Consider the following 17,069-nt stretch of genomic DNA (forward strand, 5'->3'; position numbering starts at 1 on the left):
CCCTCAGGTCCCCCCTTGGCCCTCCACATCTTCCCATGGCCTCCACATCCCCCCATGTCCTCCCACGGCCTCCACAACCCCCTTGTCTCTCCAGGTCCCCCCATGTCCTCCCATGTCCTCCACGACCCCCTCATCCCCCCAGATCCCCCCTTGGCCCTCCACAGCCTCCCAGTCCCCCCACGTCCTCCCATGGCCTCTGCCTGCTCAGTCAGACATGGGGTGACACCATCTGCCCCGAGAACGTGTGATCCCAACCCGATCCCTGGTCCCCCTTTATTGAGCCTTAGCCTTGCACCTGGTACCATCTGCAGGAGTCCTCCCCGTCACACTCAAGCTCTCCCCCAGGCGCAGAGGGGGAAATCGAGGCGTAGTGCGGCTACGCTGCTGGCTCAAGACCCGCAACAGGGAGAGGAGTTGGGGGCCAGAGCCCCAGCCACACTCACGGTCAGGTCCTGACCCCCTTCCCTGTGCTGATGCAGGTGGTGACTGGGAGACATCGCTGGGGGTGGAGAAGACAGGGACTCTGCTGTGGGGGGAGGCGGAGTCACTGCTTGGGAGGAGAAGATGGGGACACTGCTGGGGGGGAGAAGACGGGGACTCTGCTGTGGGGGGAGGCGGAGTCACTGCTGGGGGGGAGATGGGGACACTGCTGGGGGGGAGATGGGGACACGGCTGGGGGGAAGTGGGGACACAGCTGGGAGGGATGTGGGGACACTGCTTGGGGGGAGGTGGGGACACAGCTGGGGGGAGGTGGGGACACAGCTGCAGGGGGGAGGCAGGGACACTGCTGGGCAGGAGTCAGGAGTGCAGCCGACGGCCCCTACCTGCCCTTTCCCTGTCCTCGGTTCCCCTCTGCAGGGGCCTCCTTGGGGAGGGGGTTGCCCCACAGGGGTCAGGCTATCACTACAGACGCAGCATCAGGACGAAAACTAATTTATGCCGGCAAACAACCCCACGCACGTTATTTCCAGAACAAACACGCTGCACGGGGATTCAATTTCGCCCCCCAAGCATCTGTGAGGAAGCAGATGACAGATCCAGCCCTTGCATATTTATACGATTTAATGTCTGTTTGGGTCCCAAAGCTCTCAGACGGCGTCCTGAGAGGACAAAGGAGGCCGGGCTGAGCGTTGCCGGCCACCCCAGGCCGGCTCCAGGCCCACCTCTGGGGTCCTGACAGAGCCGGTGTCGTGGGAGAGAACGAGGGTCTGGAATCAGCAGGCCGGGGCCAGGTCCTGCCTCTGCCCTGTGCCCGCCGGCCTCAGTTTACCTGCTGGGCTGGTAGCTCTGGGTAAAGCGAGCATGTCAGTCTGAGGCCAGCACTGCTCTTCCTCCCTGGGCTGTCCCGGGTGGTGTGGCGCAGCCCGGGGTGGCCACTGAGCCCCAGCCCCCCGCCCCGCCTCACAGCCTGCAGAGCCCTTGGGCGCCACAACGTGCAGGGTGAGCCAGTGAGGACGCTCTGGTCTGCAGAATCCTGCCCAGCCCTGACCAGATCTTGCTGATGGACGGGCCGGGGCTCCGACCCAGACCACCAGGCTCCAGAGCCCGCCAGGCCTCAGCCCCCACCCCCAGCCGCCAGCCTAGCTTGTGGCTCTGACAGGGGGAGCCCAGTGGTCTGTGGGAGTGTCTGAGCTCGGGGGCTGCCTCTGCACCCTGCCGGCTGCGCTTGTGCTAAGGGCCAGTGGCCCCCAGAGCAGAGCACAGAGTCCAGCTGCCCTGCAGCCCCAGCCCTCACAGTGGACTCGGGTCACCGCCAGCAGTCACTGATCTAACCGGCCCATCGCCTGGCCCCACCCTGTGGCTCCCATGGGCCAGCTGGCCCCAGCCTTGTCAGGAGTGGCCCTATCTCGGAGATCACGCTGTTTGCCTTTGATAAAAGTAACCAAAAGGGAGAGAAAAAGAGGGAGAAGGAAAGGAAGAAAGCCCCAGGAGCGAGCTGGCCCCACCCTGTGGGGTTCCAGAACTATCTGTGGGTGTGGCCCAGAGCGGGGCAGGCTAGGAAGCCATGTGTGGTACCAAACGTCCTGTGCCAACATGGAAACCAGGCCCAGAGAGGGTGAACAGCTCTCCAAGGTCACAGGGCAGACGCAGGGCGGTCTGGGGTCAGCTGGCACACGCTGTCCCAGGACGAGGAGCCGGGAAGACCCCTCACTCGCTCAGCCCCTCCCGCTGCAGATGCTGCTCCCTGGACCCTGGTGACCTGGAGCACCAGCCTTGGGGCCTGCGGGTGGGGTGACCTGCCCAGGTTCCTGGCTGAAAGTCCTTTCCCCGGCCCTCAGCATAACCCTCCTGAGACAGCCGAGCTCGGTGGCAGGTGGGGTCCTAGGAGGACAGGGAGAGGCCGGGGAGCTCCTCCTCCTGCCCCATGTGGCCACTGTCCAGGGGCTGACCATCCTACTGGAACGGCGCTGTTTTGAGGTGGGCGTGGTGAAGCCTCTGCCAGCCCCAAGAGCTCTAGAACCCGGGTCTGTGTCCCACCAAGGCCATCTCCCTGCTGGACGGTCACTTCCTCCCAGCCCTGGCTTCTGCCGCTGTGAGATGAGCCCAGGACAGGCCGGACAGCAAGCGCTCTGTGAGCACTGCAGGGAGCACGGCCCCCCAGCAGTCAGGGCTCTCAGCCTTTTGGGCCATGGAGTGACCCACTCTTAAAACAGACGACACCAGAGCCCGCTCTGGGTGGTGAGGGGGCTTCCTATGGGCTCAGGTACAGCACCACATGGCCCCCACTCCCGCCTCTGAGCCACCACCAGCCCACCTGGGTACCCCTGGCTCAGCACATTGGGAGACCTGGACCTGCACATGAGGGGCGTGGGCAGAGCCTGGTCACGTGCATGCCCCAATCAGGGGCCATGGGCAGGCATGGAGGGCCGCCTCCTGGATGGTCATCTTGAGATGAGCTGAGAGCCCAGCCAGGTAGGTGGGCACCAGCTGAAGCTCAGGAGCCCCAGGCTTGCGGCCACGGAGCCTGCTAGCCGGGATGGGGGTGGTGGTGCCACAGTGTGTGCAGCCCTTCCCTGATCTGGTTGGAGGGGGCAAGTTCCCATCAGTTCCTGGGAACATCCTGACCTGCTGGGCCTACCCCATTGGCTGCTATTTTGCTTCCTAATTACAGATGCGGTAATGAGGCCAGAGGAGGGGGCTGGGGGCAGGCTGAGCAGGAGGCCCCTGTCTGGGGGCACAAGGAAGGTGTGGGGCATGTTCAGGGGGGTCAGCAATGTCTCTGTGCATGGTGGGCTGCCAGCTGCTGCATAGGAGCCTGTCCTGCTGCTGCCTCTCCCCTGGGCTGGCCTCGTTAGGCCTGGGGCAATGGCAACCCCTTGCCCCAGGGTGCTGACAGGCTTGGGGCTGTCTTTAGTGCTACCCCACCTTGCAGGGCATGGAGAGTACAGATAGGCCACAGTCTGGGCCCCCAGGACCAGGAGACTCAGAGCTACGGGCACCAGCCAGCCAGCATGTCCCCTGGATCAAGCCACACCTGAATGCCACAGGAAGAAAGGGGTGGAGCCTGATTCCAGCCCTCCCTGTCATGGGGATAGGGGGCATAGTACCTTTGGGAAGACCTCACGCCACTTCAGGCCCCAGGCTCCCACACCTGAACAACGGGGATAAAGTGCTGGGGTCCATCTCCCTTGCTCTCTGCCAGCTGAGAAAAGCAAGGCTTGGAAAAGTTGAGGGATTGTCTGAGGCCACAGAGCCCAGTGACCCCAACTCAGGCAGCATGTCCTCACTCACAGTGAACCTGGCACACCAAGTGGTGGCGTGCCCCAGACCAGGAGCACAGCCCTGTCCCCATTTCACAGGTAGGAGCAATGAGATGGAGTGGGGCAGATGGGAGAGGATCCTGATGCCCAGGCCCCAGGGCATCTGATGTGCGCCGCTGCCGGCCAGATCAGACCAGGTAGGGGCCACAGATGCACACCAGATCACCAGCTCAAGTCACCTAAAGTCTCAGAGTTTTAGTGGCTCCCAGGGGCCCAGGGTGAGGCTGTCCACCCAGGCTGCCCCACAGAGCATGCCTGGGAGCGCCAGACCCCGGTGGGAGGGCCAGGACCTGTGACCTGAGAACACGTATACAAACAAGGACCCTGGCTGTCATCATTCAAAAATCAGGTTTCCCCTATGATCTGGGACTTCTGGGCTCACGCGTGGCAGAGCCAGGCTCACATTCCCGCAGGGCTGTGGCTGCTCAGAGAGTGAACGCCTTTCCCGGGGACAACGGCCCACCCCCTGCACCTATTCTGGGTGCTGCCACAGGGCCAGTCCTCAGCCATCTTTGTGTTAGCTTCCGTACGGAGTGCTGGGCACTGGGGATGTGACCCAGACCAAGGCCAGTGCCCATGTCCTGGATGGGGAGTCAGAGAGATCATTCCCGGGGAGCATCCTGACCCGCTGCGCAGGGCCTCCTGGCTTCTCGGCCCTGGCCCCTGGTGCCCTCTGCCCTCAGAGGCCCCCCACTGGCCTCTAGGCCTGGTTGTAGGTGTCTAGCCTCACCTGGTCCCCAGGCACCCCAAGTGTCCAGGCTGGGTGGGGTGTGCAGAGCCTGAGTCCTCCCTGGAGGAGGCTTTCTTTCTCATCCAGGCCTGAGGTTTTCAAAGGGTTTCAAGCCCAGAACCTTCCTTCCTAAGCAGCGGGGTGAGGCTGGAGCCGGTGGGTCCCAGCCCTCAGACCCTGAGGCCTCATCAGGAGCTCCTCCCTGGGGCGGGGGCCTGTCTGCCAGGAGCCCCCAGCGGCCTGCCTGGCCCACTGCACCTGCCTGGGGGTACTTTCCACTGGATGTGGCCCTATATCCCATATGCCCGCCCACTGGGCGTGGTGCCACGTGTCCTAACCCTCCTTCTGCCACCCTGTGAGGCTCGCCCAGCCCAGCGTGTCTCTGGCTGCATCACGTGGGGCGGGCCTGAGCCTGGGGGTGGAGCTGGCAGGCAGGCGACATTCCTGGGCACCAGCTGTGGGGGGCGCTGGCCGGGGCACACAGAGGTCGGCTCTGCTGTGGGCCAGCGGGTGCCGGGCACAGTGCCACCACAGGACATGGCTATTGACACCCTCCCTGGCTGGGACCTCTGTACGCCCGTCCCCTGATTTGGCAGTGGGGGCGATGTCATTGGCATCCTGCTCTGCTGCACCCCCGAGTCCCACCCTCTGACCTAAGGCTGGGGCGGGGTGGGGGGGACGCTCTGTTCCATTCACTCAGCCTCTCCTGTGGGCCGTTGGACCTTCAGGCCGGGGTAATGGACGGCTGTGTCTGGGAGGCCCTTGCAGAGCTTGGGACCCAGTGGCAGCTGGGTTGGAGGGTGGTGGCATGAAGCAGAGCCAGTGCCAGACACCCCAGAGCAGCCGACGAGCCATAGGCCCAGAACCTCCCCATAATACCCTGCCCGGCCCCGGGTAGCAAGGGCGGGAGGCTGGGCACTGAGGTCCCCTCTGTGGGTCTACAGCAGCCCCGACCAGGGGGCAGGATGGGCAGGGAGGGCAGCCCGGGGCGCTGCAGCCCCCAGCTCTGCCCCCGCCCCACCCACCAGCTGGTGCCTGGGAACTTCTCTTCCTATCGCTGGAACATCGCTGGAAAGTATTGATTTTTTGACACAGAACAACAGCCCATCTTTATCGGGCTGAACCCTGGCCCCAGCTAATGGCGGAGCTGGGGCCTCTAGGGATCCTCGGGCAGTGCAGGGTGGGGCCTGTGGGGATCCTGCTCCATGGGGTGACGGCCCTAAGGGAAGGGGGTCTGCAGGGCTGGGACAGGGCGAGCCTCGGAAGGGGCCCTGCAGGAAGCTCAGAGGCAGGTCTGGGGGACGTTATGGCAGGGCTGCCTCAAGCTCTGGTCACCCCATCTGGACCTCCAACCCAGGGTTTCTGGGGGAGGGCTGTGCTCCCAGATACTATGCCTTCCCCCCCGCCCCCCCACAAAGCCAAGAGCAGCTCAATGGGCAGGAGACAGGGGGTGGTCTGCATGCTGGGCTCTGGCTGCTGCCCTGCATCACCCCAAGGTTTCTGAAGAGTCCTGAGATGCCACCTTCCTGGCACCTCACTGTTTGAGAACTCACAGTCCCTCCGGCCTTCATGAAGAGCCAACTGCCCTGGGTCTCCCGGCCTCAGTCTTCCCAGCAAGGAAGTGGGCAGAAGGAGTCCCATCAGCCCCCAGGCCTGGCTACTCTGGCCTTGGGAGACCCTGAGGCCTGGGAGCCAGGGTGGGGGTCCCCGGCCCTCCCAGCCCTGTTCTGTCCTGGCAGCAGGCTGGAAGCAGGATGTGTGATAAGGCAAAGAAATGCCTCCTGTGCAAACAGCTCCTCTGGCTCCTATCGGTGTCCTGGCCCCCAGGGGCCAATGCCACTGAGGGCCCTTCCTTCCCAACTGGCCTCCAGCTCACCAGCTCCTGGCCTCCAGCCTGGCCAGCCCACCCTGCTCCCTGCCTGGGCTGGGACGTGGCCAGGGGTCCAGGCCCAGACTCTCCTATGTAAGTGGACGGGTAGGTGGGTGGGCAGGGAGAGGTCTGGGCAGAAGCAGATGGGTGCAAGGGTGAAGGGACAGCCCTCCTCCTGCTGCCACTGCCAGGGGCCAGGGGTGGGGCCTGGGTAACAGCAAGCACTGAGGTTAGCCGCTGTCATGGAGAATGGGACAGAGCCCCCGCCTATGGCCCAGTGAACCCCTTGGGGTTATGGAGATCCTCCCAGAAAAGGCAATAATCCCGGAGCACCTGCAGATCCTTTACAAGTCCTGCATCTCTCACTGGTCCCACCCAACGAAGGACGACCCTGCACATGGGAGGGAAGCTGGGTCCCAGGGAGAGGCCTGCACTGTGTGGAAGCTGCAGACACCTGCTTTCAGGGCCCCCTCCCTCTCCCACCATGCCATAGTGGGGGTGGTTCTCCCCCTTCACAGGCGAGACCGAGGGTCAGAGAGGACCTGGCCACATGGAAAGGTGGGTGGCTGAGTTCAAGGGGTCCAGCCCTATCCAGTGCTCTGTCCCTCAGGTCCTTGGATGGGGAGGCAGGGCACAGGGCTGGGCTGGGGCCTGGGAAAGGGGGGGCGAGAGGCCTGGACACAGAAAGCCCTGCCCTCCACATGAAGCACATACAGCTCCTTTCCACCTCACCTCTTCACCCCAGAAGGCCCCAAATCGGGGCTCTGCACCTTCTCGCTGAGCCCATGGCTGACACCCCGAGGGTGTCTCTGCTTCAGCAGTGCGGGGCTCCCTCCCACCTCCACCCCTGCCTGTTGCTCATGTGCCACCGGCAAGGTGCCCAGGCCATCAGGGGAGGGCGGGGCAAGGGGAATTCAGCAGAACCAGTAAAGGCTGGGAGAGTGGGGACCAAGGCGGCGGTAGCGCGGCCACCCGACGTCAGCCCCAGCCCCGCTGTTACTGCCTGCAGCCTTCAGTGTGCATATGGCCAACCCATGCGAGCGTGTGCGGGGAGGTGCGCACAAGGGCAAAACGTCTAGGGATTCGTGGGGAATTTGCTTCTTTTAGAATCATTTCTCCCTCTTCTCACAGAGATTTCGTAGGTCAGCAAAAAATAAATAATGGCTTCCTATCATCAAGATGGCCATGAGGGCGCTCCTCGCCACCCTCGGCCTGTCCATGGGGAGGGGACTCTTCCGGGATAGACTCCTAGAAGCTGGAGCTCCAGCCGGAGCACTCGGGTGTCTGTGAGCGCTGGCGGCGGGGGTACGGCCCAGGCTCAGGGAAGCCGAGGGCCCGCAGCCCGCCCCGAGCAGGGCCTGACCTACAAGCACCTGCCTGGCCACGGCCTGGTCCTCTGGGGGGGGCGGCGAGGAGGGGCATCTGCCTCTGTCTGTGGGGGTGAAGGCGGGTCGGGGGCAGGGGGGTGGGCGGGCGAGGGGCCCCCTCCCCACGACGACACACAAAAGCCCCAGTGATAGCATCACGCCACATCTCGGGCCCAGCCCGGCCCTTTCGGGCAGGATATGACCAGCCCTCGAGCCAATGGCGGCCCCTTTGTCCCATCTCCGGGGACCGATCTTATCGGCCGCGTCCACCGCCGCCGTAATGGAAAAACACGGTGAGGAAATCAGAAGTTACGTACAAAGATAGAGGAATAATAAATAAATAAATACAGAGCGAGCCCTGGCTGGCAGCAGGGGAGGGGGTTTCGGAGAACGGCGTGTCAAAGCCCGAGGGGCGGGCAGGAGGGCTGCAGGCAGGGCCCGGCTCCCATCCTGGCTCTGAGAGGGCCGCTGCATGTCCCCCAGCCTCAGTTTCCCTATATGTCAGATGGGCACGACTGACACCCACTTCTTGGGCTGGGGTGGATCCTGTGACAGTCGGTGGCCGGCACCAGGGCGGCGCTGCCTTGGTCTCCGTCCCGGGGCAGGGGGGACAGCCTGATGGAGATGCTGGCCCACCCCAGCAGAGGCTGCACGGCCACAGGGAGGGCCCACACCATGCCCAGGGGCTGCTGCGCCCTGCCCGTGCGGCCCTCCTGCTGCCCGCCAACCCCAGCCCAGCCCCAGCCCTCCTCATGCCTCCAGGCAGCCCAGATACCCTGTCCCTGTCCCCGAGGAGCAGCCCAAGCCCATGGACGGGCACAGTAGGCCTAGGAGCCCAGTGAGGGGGGATAGGTGGAGGCTTATGGTGGGGACCCCACTGGCCAGGGCTAACATGATAGGGACAGTACCACCGTTAGTGTCGCCAATAGTGACACCAAGAGGAGTCCAAGTGGTAGGACCAGTGCTGGTCTCAGGGCTGGAGCCCTGCTGGTTGGTGCGTAGGTGACAGCAAGGCTGTGGCAGAGGGCCTGTGTCAGATGCCACCCTGTTGTCCCCTGGGTGTCTCCCAGGCCCGTGTCTGTGGCCCACTCACTGTGGAGGCCACAGGCTGAGCACACTGAGCTGATGCAGCCCAGCCACATGGCCTGGCTGGGGAGAGTCTGGGTTTGGGTCTAGGAGGAGGACAGGGAAGGAAAGTTCTGGAAGGGGCCCCTCAGGTGCAGCCAGGCAGACCCAGACTGGCAGCGCCCTGACATCTGGGAGGCGCTGGCAGGGCCCAGGCGGCAGCACAGACACAGCCTGGGGCCAGGGGGCGGTCTGGCTGGGGCAGGAAGCCGGGTGGGAGGGCGGAGGAGGAAGCTGGGCTCGATTAGCGCCTGCGGCCGAGATAGGCCACCCTGGCCACAGATAGCCGCTCCCGGAAGGCCGGTGAGGTCAGCGGGCAGTACAGGGCAGGCGGCCAGGCTGGGCCTCCACGCGCTGTGGATGGCGGAGGACTCGGGCCCTGACCATGCTCCCTGTCGGCCACTGTGCTGCCCGTCTGCCCTCCATCAGGCAGTGTCTACACCAGGGGAGGGGCTGGGAGAGTCCCTGAGGACTACGTGTGATAGGGCTAGGAGAGGGCCACTTCCCAGGAGGCGGCTCAGTCCCCCCATGGGGGTCTAGCACCTCCAGTGCTAGCGTCCAGCGGTAGCACTGGGGCAGCCTCAGTGTCCACATCTGTAGAACAGAGTGCAGCATCTCATAGGGGTCGCAAGTCCACCCTTGAACCCATCCAGTCCAGCCCCGACAGTGGTCAGCCCCAGCCCCCAGCCCTCCCTCCACCCCGCAGACCCAATGCAGGGCATTTGCTGGGCTGAACCCCATGGGGTGGCTCCCCCGTTGTGTGCGGTCGCCGTGTGTGGTCTGCGCACATCCCCATGGGTGCCACCCCCTTCCCTCTGCTCTCCTTGGTCAATATTCCTGGCGTTAGTGTCTAGTCCTTGTCTCTCTGCCATGGGCTGTGGCTCCGGGAGGGCAGTGGCCAGGCTGTTTTATTCATGCTGTGACCCCATTGTCTAGTCCAGGGCCTAGATAGTAGGTGACAGTAGGTGGTCTAGTAGTAGGTGCTCAATGAACCAAAGCACAAGCAAGTGAGCAAATGGGGATGAGTTCTGGCAGGAGGGTGGTCTGAGTCTTGCTGAAGAGCTGCTCACTGGCCATCTGCCCCCTCATAGGTCCCCTGGGGGACCTGGGACCCGGGCGTCTTTGCTGGGGATGGAAGACAGAACTAGCCAAGGGCCCATCTGGATGCCAGGTGGGTGGCACCTCCGTGGTAAGGAGCCAGTAATCGTAGTGAGGAGCTGCCCGAGGTCAAGGGGTCAGCAGCCCAGCCCCGGGGGCAACTGGGGCCAGTTCCATGCCTCAAGGGCCCCCACCAGAGGGAGACAAGGAGGTCTTGCTGCAGACCCCCCTCTGCACCTGGCCTTCCCGGGGTGCTGTGTGTAACCTGGTGCCTGGCCCCCAGTGCCCACCAGGCATGCGTGTGGGCCCGGCCAGCCACAGAGCACAGGCCCCCGGCTCATGCATGGCCCCCCCGTCAGCCCTGGTCTGGGGGCCCTGTCTACGGAGCTCTGCTCAGAGAGGTGGTCAGGCGGAGGGTTCAGGCCCCTCCCCTGGCCCAGGGACTAAAGCTCTGGCTCAGGGCCAGGGGCGGTGGGCAGCCAAGGTGGCCATCGATCAGTCAGCCACCCTGGGCCTCTGCTGGCGGAACCTGTGACAGCTGAACTCCGTTTCCAAGACAACCACCTCTGTGATGCAGCCCCCTTGCTCTGAGGTTGCCTCCTCCCTCCTCACCCCTGCACTCACCCTGGACTTAGTGGGGCATGCTCCAGCCTTGGGGCTCTCGCCTTGACCATGCCCTCTGCCTGGTGCACCAGCCCCAGAGCAGTGGCTCTTGCCTCTTGGTCTGGGTGCAGGGTGGGCTTGGTGGGGCATGGCTCCCCCTCACGTGACATCACTGCCCCCATTCCAGGCAGTCTGTCTCCCCAGCCACCTGATTGCTGGCTCCAGGCCGGTGTTTAACACACGTACAAGTGTTTGTGGAGTGAATAAATGGCCTCCTCTTGCCTACTGCTGGGCCGTAGGTACCGTGCTCTTCTGGATCCATGGCCTGTGTCACCCCCACGACACACCCCTAAGGGGGAACCACCCCCACTGTCACCAGCAACTGCGGCGTGCCCGACCCAGGGGCGCACAACACTCCCCCTCAGGACTGTCCCCCATCTTTTGGAGTCAGTCTGCTCAGCTGTGAAGCAGGGAGGCTCAGGACACGGGGAGGGCCTGCTGCGTGGGTCTCAGGCATACGTCCCCCAGGGGCCCCATGGTGTGGACGCCCTTCCCTGGGACACCCAGAGCTGGCTCCTGACCCAGCCCCTGAGTCTGGTCATGGAGCTGACCCCAGGCTGACCCTTGCCATCCGCCGTTGCCCTCTCCCTCACCCCTCCCCCACTCGTTAATCTAAGACAAATAGGCCTATCGGGCTGCAGTGCCAGGCCCCACGATAACGCCAAATAGCTGAAATGATTTTTCCCACCCACACATGCCGAGCTGGTGGGAGGGGATGTGCGGCCAGGCCCTATCGGTCCATCTCCCGGGCTGTCCATCAGGACAGCCTGTCCTGCCTCGGCAGCCCGACCGCCCGCTGCCCGATAACAAACCTTGAGGTTTGCCTAGAAACTCCAGTAGTGAGATTAGTCAGCCGAGCACGGCCCAGATAGCCAGCCCAACGCCCTTGCTTACACTCCAGGGGTGGAGAGTCCAGCAGGCTCCCCAGGACCCCAGGGGTCGGTGGGGACAGACTCCAGAGCTCCAGCAGGAAGCAGCTGCCTCCTCTGGCCCCTCACAGCACTGTGCCCCCGGCAAGGCAGCAAACCAAACAGCTCACTTAAAACCTTCCAGTCCCTCATTTTATAGGCAAGACAGCAACGGCATCTCCCTATGCTCCATGGCACCGAGCCCAAACCTTGACCCATCTGCACCCATCCTGTCTAATGCGCCAGCCACACCCACGCTGCTCAAACCTCAGGGCCTTTGCACATGTCAGCTCACTGCCTGGACACCGGCACACCACTCCTGTTGGTCCTTTAGGCCTCAGCGTGGGGAAGCTTCTGCTGACCTGCAGGGCTCTGAGGACATGGCCAGCCTCCCCATCTCTGCCTCCAGGGCCTCAGATGAGGACAAAAGAAGTAACACCTAATGCTGGCCAATCAGATTTTGTTTCATCAACAGTGGTCATCAGGAAAGAGTTCCAGACTCCAAGGCACTTGTGGGTGAATGAAACCCCACTCCTGGGGCTCTGATCACAAAGCTGGCCACCGTGTGTGCCCCTCACCACCGCCTGCCTTCTTCCTTCCCCAGAGCTGGTGGGGAGCCCCTGTGGGCCTTACAGGTTCACTGTCGGCTCCCTGCCTGGCATGGCACCTGTAGCAGACAGCCCTGCACTCAGCAGCTGGTGATGCTGCTCCCCATCCAGGGCATCTGGACCTTGCCTCCCAGGGGGGCAGATGGAGAGCGGTTCTTGGCTGCCCTGTGCCAGGCACAGCAGGCAGGGACGGAGGGAGGGAGGGAGGCCAGAGGAGACCGCCCCGCCCCAGGGAGCCAGGGAATGTCCCCCTCCCTCTGCTGGCTGAGGGTCTGCTCAGGCCAGAGGGGACCCCACGAGGCTGGTTGCAGAGGAAGCTCCAGGACGCCCCTGGAACCCCCCACCCCACAACACACAGCTGTTTCCTTCATCTAGTTCCCTGGGACCTGGGACCTGGGACCTAGTTCCCTTGGACCTGTCCCAGGCAGGCCAAGGGCACACTAACTGCCACTGGACAGAGGCTCAGATGGGGACCAGGAGATAGGTGATGGGCCTGGGACTCTCGCTCAGGATGGGATCCTGGAGGCTCTCAGTCCAACAGGCTCTCTGCCTGCCTGCTTGCCTTCCTGCTCTTTCTAGATGTTGGGTGGGGAGACAGGGAGCAGGGAATGGGATGGTGGCAGGGGGGCCGACCCCTCACAGGCAGAGAGCTCCTGGCCAGCTGCCCTCCAGACATGCTTTGGGGATTACAGATTACAGCTCTCAGGCATTTGCATATCAGAATTTTAAACAGCCAGCCCCTCCAGCGCACAAGGTCATTTCAAAGATAAAAATACTGAGCTCGCCCCCTTCCTGCCTCCAATTCCTTTTCTCTTCAAAGCCCCCAGCCCAGCACCCCCTCCCCGAGCCCTTGGGGGTACCTTTGCCACCTTGGGCTGTAACCCCTTCCCTGCCCTCCCTGCACTTCGCTCAGGCCCGGGGCCTCCCTCGCACCCCTGAGGCCCTATACAGGCTCTCCACTTGTACCATAGGTTCTCCTTGCCCTATAGGGCTGTGCAGGGGGGGCCTCCCTCCCACCGGGATCGTCTCCCTCCTCGCATACTTCCGAGTTCACTGGCTGGCTGGTCTGAGCTCACGGTGTGGACGACATCCTAGCACACCAACCCGTTTCACTGCAGAGGGCATTCATCTAGCAGTGGGTGTAGGCCCTCACCCCCCACCAGTAGCTGGTGGCAGCTACTGTCCACTGCTCAGAAGACAGAGGGGACACCCCTGAGACTACACAGTAGCACTGAGCTGGGTCTCCAGCCTAGCCTGGCCCCAGGCTCCTGAGTGGCAGGAGAGCTGGCTCTGGGTGCAGTGGGGGACTCCTGTGTCCAGGGCAGGGGACAGTGTCCGGGGGGACGAGACCACACTGCGAACAGAGGCCTTCCCCTGCCTTGGGGCCACGTGGCTGGGCTGGCTGCCTTTTGCCCTGAGTGCCTCCTTCCTGGGGCTCCTGCCTATACCTCAGCTCCCAGAGGAACCCAGGCTACCCGGGCAGGAGGAGGATGCTGGGGCTTGCCCTCTGTGTGCTGTGGGGATGACCTCTTCACAGGCTGCCCTGAAGCTACTGCTCTTCTTAGAGGCCCTGAGAGGTCAGCAACCAGCCCACAGTTGCTCAGCAAAGCTGGGCCTGGTCCAGGGCACACCCTGCCTCTCAGCACAGCCAGGGGTTCCCAGGTGACCAGCAACTCCTGAGAACTAAGCCACCAGCTGCCAACACAGCTCACAACTTTTTAAAATGAAGGCACATCCCTGAGCACCTCCCTAGACTGTTTTTGGGGCTCTGGGGTCACCAGGTATCAGGTGGGGGCAGGAACAGATCAAGGAGACAGTGAATTCCCTCTTGAGTCCCAGATCCACACTCCAGTGTTTGTGACGCCCTTGCACATCTAGGACCGCCCCTGTGTTTGTGTTGTGTCCTGCCTGGTGCCCTGGGGGTGCCTCCTGAGGACGCTCGTGGCCATCTGCTCTGGGCCTTGACCTCAGGCAGGGCGGCCCCACTGGACCCGCTGTGCTGGGGCAGAGAGGCCCTGAGGCCCGGTCACTCTGCTGGGTTGCAGTCACCTGCTCCTGGGGCTCCCTGGGTGATGGGTCCCACAGAGGGGGAAGGGATGGGGTCCCCGAAAGCCCCGTGAACCCTGACCCTGGCCAGCAGATGACAGCCATAGAGGAGAGGTGTAGGTAAGCAGTGCGCGTTGTGCCAGATGTGTGCTGAGCCCTAGGCTCTGGGAGGTGACCGAGTCCTGCCTCACGCAGGCCAAATGGGAGATGCTAGGGGCCCAGTCACTGCTCTACAGCCAGACAATGCAAGGTGCACTGGGGCTCAAGCTGGCTGATGTCCCCCAGGCTGCCTTCATAAGCCAGGTCCCCAAGCTGGGTGGTGGGGACAGAGCAGTGGCTGCAAGCCAGGGACAAGACACAGACCCTGAGACACAGGGAGTGGAGGTGCTCTCCCAGGATGGGCGGAGCGGTTCAGGCTCAGAGAAGGGGGGTGGGCAGGCCAGGACTGTGGGCAGAGGCCGCGATTGCCCTCTCCACGCCCATAGCAGGTCACTGGGGTGGGCATTGTCTTTGGGGACAGCGGCCTGGCCAGGCCCTGGCAAAGCCCCACTGTCCCATCGCTGGCACGGGCGGCCCCCTGAGATAAGGACCCGCTGGGCCTCTCTGGCTTCCCTGGCGGACGATAAGTGTGGCCTGTCTGGGGTCTGATAGGGGGCAGGCACCACGGCGGTTGGCCAGCGGCAGCTTATCGGCCCATCGCTGCCCACTGCACAGAAATTTCTATCTGCGGAGGATGATAGGGAGCCCCCTGGCCCCAGAGGATGCACTCCAGCCCTCAACCATGGCCAACCTTGGCCAACCTTGCCCTGGGGTCAGCTTCCAGTCTCTAGAGGCCTCTGTGGCTCCATCTATAAAAACGGGGGTGGTGATTCTAATCCCGTAGGGTGAGGGGGGCCCTGCTCTGGAGCCGGGTGCTGGGTCTGTCCCTTACTCTGCTGCTTCCCAGCTGGGTGAGGATAGATAAGCCCCTTGGTCACATTGTGCCCAAGTGTCCTCCATAAACTGGGAGAGGTTACCCCCATGCCCACCTCAGGCTGGTGTGGGGTCTCCTGTGCTCTCCTCCCCACGGCCACTCTCCTCCACGGCTGTGGCCTCAGCCTGTCACCTGCCCAGCGGCCAGTCAGGGCCTCTCAGGCCAGTAGATGGTACCTACTTCCCCCTCATCTTAGCACAAAGTTTCCTGATAAAGACTGGAATGTGACAGGCCACTGGACCCGGGGCAGGGCTGACCTAGCTTCTGTGGGGCCCTTGCTATTCCCTCATCTGCAACTGGGGAAACTGAGGCAGCCTGACCACAGGGTCCCTGCCCAGCCTCACAGCACTGCCCTGTGTGCAGAAAGGCCCCAGGGTAGACCCCAGCACCCACAGGTGTCAGGTTTAGTGGTGCCTGACTAGGCACTGAGGGCCTTAAGGACACATAGTCCCATGTCCTGCCCCTGGCCAGCTGCTCCTCGGTGGAGACAGGACACACTGCTGCCATGTTCTCTGCCAGGGCACGGGCCCCTCCTCTGCCATCAGTGGGACCCCAAGATGGGGGGTGTGGGGGCTGAGGGACACGGAGCCACATCTCTTTTGAGGGGCAGCAGTGTTGCTTCCTTGCTGGGGGCAGAAGAGGGGATCCCCCCAGGACTGTCTTACTCAGGATGCTCTGCTCCTGGGCAACACCAGGCCATCCAGGTGAGAGAGGCTGAGAGCAGAGGTGGGGGTGCTTTCCGCATGAGGTGGGGGTCACTATGCTGGTTGTGACTGCCAGGCCAACCTGTCCCTCCCATGGCCTGAAAGGAGGAATGAGGGTCCCCTGACCCTACAGCAAGACAAGGCCCTACCGTGGGCTCTTCCCCACTGTCCCTGAGCCTCACTCTTATTATACCTGCCTGCATACTCCCTGAGGACCACCTGCTCACGCTGTGTGTCTGGTACACAATGAATGCTTCCTGCGTCTGCACACGCCTGGCCCGAGTACACGGCCTCCACTCCCCAAAGACCCTGCCCCAAGCCCTTGAGGACCAGCCATACAGGTGCCCAAAGATGGAACATGCAGCCCCACATTCCCCAGAGTTATGCAGAATGGAAACACATGGCACGCCCAGGATCCCCCTCCTCACAATAGGTAGGAGGGAGGCCATGTCTCCCACAACTGCCACAGTCAGAATTTTGGCTGCAAACTGGTGGTCAGGGTGACAATGGTGGCACAAAACCACCCTCAAGACGCTCCCTGCGCTGCAGCCTTGGGCAGGTGGAGCCAAGGCCTGCACCCTGCACTGCCAAACTCCCCTCCACACCCTGGGATGGCTTTCCAGGCACACCACCTCCCTGGCGTTGGCTGTCCCCAGTTCCATTCCTGCTTTTCCCCGCCCTCTTTTCCAATCTGATGGGAATGCCTCCCCAGAACCCTCAGGACATGTGGGCACGGGGTGTAGCTTGGCGTACTGGTATGGCCCCCAGCGGTGTCACTGGCCCCACAGGCTGGCTGGACTTTGGAATGAGTACAGGTCCTGGCCCAGAGGGTCGCCAGTAACCTCCTCAGCCAGAAGGCGAAGGAGGCCCGTCCCACCCATGCCGTCAGGACTCCCAGAAGCCTGGGTCTTGGGGCTGCCAGACCCCGACCCCTGACCACAGGTGTGGTTTACCTGGTCCACTCCAGGAGACACCGGACTCCTCTTCCAGCGTGGTCTCTGGCTCCTCCTGCCCCTCCATCTCCTCAGGGCCTCCTGGGGGTGTGGGGGGTGGTGGCGATGGTGGGTGTGGGGGGTTAGCGTCTGCAGACATAGAACACCGTCAGGCCCTGCCATCCCTGGGCGCCGACTCTCCCAACCTGCCCACCTCACCCTGTGGCCAGGAGAGACACAGAGGCCCAAGTGGGTGGGTGCATGCCCAAGGTCACCCCGTACCC

The 17,069-nt window shown here is 63.3% G+C and overlaps 1 protein-coding gene across 4 annotated transcripts in view; it reads right to left on the reverse strand.

The window, feature by feature from the left end:
- Positions 1–17,069, reverse strand: part of ZFPM1 (zinc finger protein, FOG family member 1) — a 69,295-nt gene that overhangs the window by 22,668 nt on the left and 29,558 nt on the right. For all 4 annotated transcript variants that reach the window (XM_049110604.1, XM_049110601.1, XM_049110603.1 and 1 more), the window contains exon 3: positions 16,807–16,935. In XM_049110604.1, coding sequence (XP_048966561.1) covers positions 16,807–16,935 — 129 coding nt within the window. The remainder of the gene's footprint in view (positions 1–16,806; positions 16,936–17,069) is intronic.

This window comes from Canis lupus, chromosome 5 (assembly GCF_003254725.2).
Source record: "Canis lupus dingo isolate Sandy chromosome 5, ASM325472v2, whole genome shotgun sequence".
NCBI lineage: Eukaryota > Metazoa > Chordata > Mammalia > Carnivora > Canidae > Canis > Canis lupus.